At 40.3% G+C, this 6,000-nt stretch overlaps 1 protein-coding gene across 4 annotated transcripts in view; it reads left to right on the top strand.

Moving 5' to 3' along the window:
* Positions 1-2,005, top strand: part of SH3BGR (SH3 domain binding glutamate rich protein) — a 54,775-nt gene extending 52,770 nt beyond the window's left edge. For 3 of the 4 annotated variants that reach the window (XM_057504701.1, XM_057504699.1, XM_036899303.2), the window contains exon 6: positions 1,871-2,005. In XM_057504701.1, the coding sequence (XP_057360684.1) occupies positions 1,871-1,975 (105 nt within the window). In that variant the 3' untranslated portion in view covers positions 1,976-2,005. The remainder of the gene's footprint in view (positions 1-1,870) is intronic. The other variant, XM_036899304.2, reaches the window with a different exon arrangement.
* The last annotated feature ends 3,995 nt before the right edge of the window (positions 2,006-6,000 follow it).

Raw genomic sequence — 6,000 nt, forward strand, 5'->3', positions numbered from 1 at the left:
AATGTCTTTCATTTTGATGAACATGTATTTTATTCTGGTTCACTTAATTTCTAAATCCATAGTAACCTTATGGGAATCTATGTTTTTTCTTTAATTTCTGTTCATGGACCTAAGAGAGACAGCAGCAGGAGAGGTACTATAGTCTGTTTAAAATTGTGCTTCCTCAGAACATGTTCTAGGTGAAAGCATGGCAGTTTTAGCCATGTTCTCCTTGTTCTCCATGATATAAAGAAGCTGATGCAACTCACACTCCCAGAAAATCCTCCTTTAGCCTGCTGAAAAGGGAAATAAAATAAGTTGGAGGTAAATTTGTCAGAGGCAGGTGAACAGGGAAATAGGGCATGGCTGTGGACCCTTTTCTGAGCCTCAGGGTGAAGGTGCAGTCAGGCCAGGCTGGGTCAGGTCAGGTTGTGGTTTCTTCTCCATTCCTCCTTCCCACCCGCTGAACCGTGCAGTTTATATACAGCTTGCATGGTGGCCGGTGGTGCTGTCTGGATTGCCTCCTTAAATTAAAACTGAGAACTCAAGAATAGGGAGAGTGATTTCCTAAAAGTCACATGTATTGTCTAGGTGTTCCAGTGGGAGGTCATCAACACTGAAGAAACTCCTCAAAAAACCTTTGGTTGATTTCTGAAATTACAAGTAATTCATAGTCTTCATAGGAAGTGTAGAAAATATTGATGAAAGAGGAAAATAAAAATAGCTTATAACCCTATTACTCAGAGACAACCATTAGCTATACACACATATACTTTTATGCATGCAATCTAGCTATACCTTCTGGGGTGAGGGAACAGTAAATACAGATCTGCTTCATTATTTTTAATAATATTTTATCCAACTAACCCCTATTGTTAGACCTAAAGGTTATTTCTAGTCTATCCTATATATGGTGATTTCTTCATTATCTGTAAGTTTTATATTTCCAACAGTTTTTTTTTTTTAGTTAACCTCTTGCCAGGCAAGCTTCTGTTTTAACAAAAATGCCATTTCTATATGTAAGCATAAGACACACTATTGATTTGGAAGTAATTTCAGATTATATGTATAGGTTGCTGATAACTTTGACTTGAAGAAACTGTTATAGCTTGTTATAAAAAAATACAACTAGCTTATAAATTTAAAAGCTCCATCCTTCTGACTAAATTCTATTTGCTATGATTCTTTTTATATTTTATTCTTCTAATCTGCCTCTGGATTTTTAAAGGTAAGTTGATGAGAAGAGTCTATTATTATAAGTAAAGACTATATGCTGAAGAGAAATCATGAAACTCATTAGAATTAATGTACCTCTGCACCACCATTCCAAGTTGCAGGGTCTGTGTTTAGGAAGATGATGTCTTTGTGTGTGTTGATGTATGTTGTATGTGTGTTGTGTGTTTGTGTTGGTTGTGTGTTTTATGTATACTGTGTTGGGTATTGTATGTGTGTTGGGTATGTGTTGTATGCATGTAGCGTGTATATTGGGTGTTACATGTGTGTTGGGTGTATGTTGGATGCATGTATGTGCTGGGTGTTATAGGCATGTGACGGGTATGTGTTGTATGTGTGTAGCATGTGTCATACACATGCTGCGCACATGCATGTTATGTGTCGTGTGCATGTGTTGGGTATGTGTTGTATGTATATAGCATGTGTAGGATATATGCTGTGCACATGTAAGTTATGTGTTGTGTGTGTGTGTTGGGTATATGTTGTATGCATGTAGCAGGTGTGCTGTGTGTTGTGTGTGTATGTTGGGTGTGTTGGGTATGTGTGTTGGTTGGGGGGTGTGAGAAACTCTGGACCCTAGTCTGAGATTTTACATGGCTTTCCTCACTGTATTTGTGACCCCTACACTTCCCAATAATAATGTAACTTTCATTGAAAGAAGACGGAAGAAGTAACCAAGGAGGGAGCCGAAGGAGACGCAGAGGAAGAGGAGGCTGAAGGAGAGGAGGAGCAGCCGGGGGAGGAAGACGAGGAGGGCTCATAGGCCCTTCATGCTCGGTTTCTTCTCCTCCAGGTAGCCACACTTCTGGGGGTGAATTCACTACCCAGGATGCTCTCTGCTCGTCTCGGGCGATAGAAGTGCATTCCAGGCCCAGCCTGCTTGTCTCTCCCTGGGCCCGGCTGCCTCTTTCTGGTGACAGGGCTGGTGGGCTCTCACCCATTTCCTGGGCACCGGGGTGTGGAAAGCTCTGGTTAATAAGATGTATAGGAAAAAGTGTACCCTGAGGCAGGGAGGAGGTTGTTCCTTATTTATTTCCTCCTCTTCCTCTCTGTGGCCTTTATTTAAGTGAACGCACAGGAAGCGCCTGTCACATAGCCTCCTCTACCGATGAGTGCACGTACCTGTCTCTAGGGAATGACAGTCGATGTTCCTAAGGACAGCAATAAGTTACAGCCTTAAAAAATCACAAAGCTGGCTGTTCTTCATGAAAGAAAAATACTGCTGCTAGAGCTTAGTGATAAGCGCTCCATGTTACATTTTCACTTGTTGATCATGAACCTGCACATTCATGTAGGAACACTGTGGAATTCAGTGATGTCACTTCAGGTATTTATCTTTGATGAGTATGCTTGCTGCCTTGTAGTTTTAAGCTTCTGAACTTCTACTGATGATGAAAAACAGTTATGTAATTATTAACAGTTTGGTAAGTGCCACATAAATATATTAACAAAGTAATGACAGCAGCTAATGATACTGGGCATTGAGGACCTCGGGAAAATGCTCAAATACTGTGGGCCAGACAGGTAAGATGGTGTGTATGAAAACACCTCAAGATCATTAAGTGCTGTAAAAATACCTAGTTTTGCCATTTAGCAAATACCTATGTAAATGTTGTATAATTACTAATATTATTTGACCTGGCAACCAAATTTGCAGCAGTTTATTCTCTAGGGCAGTGAGGGTTAGTTTGCTCTGGTGCTACAAGGGTTTTTTAAGATCTAAATTAAAATTTAAAAAATTGTTTTAGTCTCTTCATTGTCCATATTTTGCCTCTACTGAAACATGTAAGGTGGATTTTTTGGACTGTTGATATCAGGGTAGCCAGGGAAGGAGAGACTGAGGGGGAAACAGTCAAACACACATGGGGTTTTCAGCAAAGGTCTGTGGTGGAACTCAGAGCCTGTCTAGGGAAGGGTGCACAAAAGGCTCAGATGGAGAAGCAAGAAGAAAGCCCTGGCATTTTCTAAATACTGTCTAATGAATAGCACTGCTCTGTGTCCCAAAGACCCATTTGAATAGGATGAAGTCTCCCCACTTAATATACTTACAAATAAAAAGTGAATTCAGAAAACATTATATATTTAGGAAACTTGGAGCTGGTGAGAGCAGCCTTCACAATTTATAATTGGACCATGGAAGTCTCATTATTCATGTATTAAATTACAAAGTGAATCTAGCCCGTCATTGGATGTTTTCCCAGACAATCTATTTCATTGTCAGACACACATCCTTCTACTTTAAGGGCTAATGATTATCGTTTTGGAAACGATCCCATTTATTTTACTTAAAAAAATTGTATAATTTTCTCCTGTTGTTATTACTAAGATCTGTTTGCAGTCATATTAGTATCCCTGATCCCATTTCTAAGGAATGGGTTGAGGTCCATTTTTGAAAAAAAAAAATCGGCAACTTTTAAAAAATAGAAGTATCATTAATATACACTCTTATATTGGTTTCAAGTGTGTAAGTGTTCAATAGTTACCCATATCATTAAGTTCTTACCCCCCTCTAGTGCGGTTACTGTCTATGAATGTAGAAAGATGTTACAGAATCATTGACTATATTCTCTATGCTGTGGTGAGTTTACTTTTAGAAATCCTATCTGAAGAATGTTGGGAAAGAGAAATGTGATATTTATCCTTATATAAAAAAATACAAACAGTAAAGGACTCATAACTGCTGTTTAAATCCATTTCTATTCATTCTGCTTTTAAAGTTAAAAATTATGCAAATCTAATGTAGTAATTCAAAAAATGTTGAGTGTGAAATGGCACAGCTGAGAAAATCCTTCATGTAGCCAGATGGCTTTATAGGCTGATACCAACCTCCTCTCCTCGCCCCCCGTCCCTGCCCACCACAAACAACAGAGCAGCTGTGGCCGGCACGTTGTGCCTGTTTCTCTGATGGCTTCTAGTTTGGAATCTAGTCCACCTTACTCTGTTGTGAGGCCAAAATGCCTGGTGGTGAATCAGCTCCTCGAATCCCACCTGGGGAGATTCACGATCCTGCTTTACAGCACACCAGGCCCTTACAGTCATTCACTTGACAGGCAAGCCTTTCAGCTTCCAAAGACCAGCTCAGCTCACAGCTCCTGGGTATTCCAGGCATTTTTATATGAAAAGTTGGTTTTTGGGAGCACATGGCAATGAATGGAAACTTCGAAAGAATTCTCCTGTCCCGTGGTTGAAATTCACACTGAATTGATGCCCCAGGAGAATTAACATGTAGTCTGAGCCTGAACTCCACATCCCCGAAGATTGCTACTTAACCCTGTCCTCTATCTAGTCATGGGAAAATTTGGGCGCTCCCTTTTCCTTGAAAACTTGGTGTGGACACTGTAATTGGAGCTGTTGACTTGCTTACTGTTTGATAGATATTAGTACAGAGAACAGATATAAACCCGGTCTAGTTTTACATGAAAAAAGTTAGTTTCCTTTCCTTGCATTTGGGAGCAAATGATGAGTAGTGGTTTATAGACTAAAAGGCAATACTTCCCTTTATTGCATCATAAATAATGAAGGTAATCGTAAACATTCTCTGTCTCTCTTTAACAGTTTTTCCCTGATATTTTCCCTTTCTTTTAGAAAAACCAAGCCGTGAAGCAACATTTCAACCGTCTCCCCACATACTAGACTCAACAAAATGCTTTTGGCCTGAAGTTAGCAGCACCTCCTTAGTACATCTGGGGTTCACCGAGAAATTGTGCTATCTGACATGGTTAGATGTACATGGATATGTCTACTTAATCATAGTAACATAAAATTAAATGTGAAGACAACACACGCATACACCTTCATGAGACTGACATGTTTGGTCTTTGCTTAATTTTTTTTCCACTCTGCATGAATAGACCTTCTTACTAATATCCTGAAAAAAAAAATCAAAAATAGATATTCTCTTTGTGGTATAACAAATGCATTTCTTTTTATGCGCCTTAAGTAAGCTACGTCTCAGAATTAGCTTTGAAAATGAAGAGCTTTCTAGAAAACAATCATACAAATAAAGATGAAAGCAAATATCTTGTCCCAGGGAGTATCACTTTACTTATTTATGGTTTCTACTTGTACATGCCTGAACTCAATCTGTTAGGTAGAAAGACAGCCTGAGCAGCCGGGGAAGGGGAAGATAAGGGTCAAGAAAAAAACTGCCCAAACTCTGCCCAGCTAGGGGTTCCCTCAAGAAGACAACAGAGGCTTTTCAGGGAGAGAACTTCTTTGCCTATTGAGGCCAGGCCACACTGGACCCAGCCTGATCCCATTGTGGGTGGGTGCTCACACCACACCTCGTGATGGGAAAGGATGTGCTGGCCGAGAGGGAGGCTATACAGATGGGCCCATCAGTCAAATGACCCCACCTTGTCAATCAAAGAGGTGCCTCTCAGGAAGAATGTAATATGTAGGCCTCCAGCCTAAGGGATAGGGGGCCTTTGTCTACCTTGAGTCTGGCCCGCTCCTCCCTTGGAGTACATTTAAATAAAACTCACTCTGCTTTGCCATCGTGTCTCTGCATTTCAATTCTTTGTTTCTGCGGGGACAAGAACCGAGGAGAACGAACTCCACCTGCAACAAATCTGTGTTTTGCCAAATCTGAATCCTCAGCAGAGCTTTTCTGTCTGTATTGAGATGGATGTCTCTTGTTGGACCGACTGTTAGGTCCATGTTTTCAAATGACGCTGATTGTCCTTGTTACATCATATTTTGTGCATATTATCTTGGAAACCATATTTAAATATAACCCTATCATCCACACGTGTAGAGATGATGGTAAGGGCAAATAAATTTGCAACC

The sequence above is a fragment of the Manis pentadactyla genome, chromosome 1 (assembly GCF_030020395.1).
Source record: "Manis pentadactyla isolate mManPen7 chromosome 1, mManPen7.hap1, whole genome shotgun sequence".
Taxonomy (NCBI): domain Eukaryota; kingdom Metazoa; phylum Chordata; class Mammalia; order Pholidota; family Manidae; genus Manis; species Manis pentadactyla.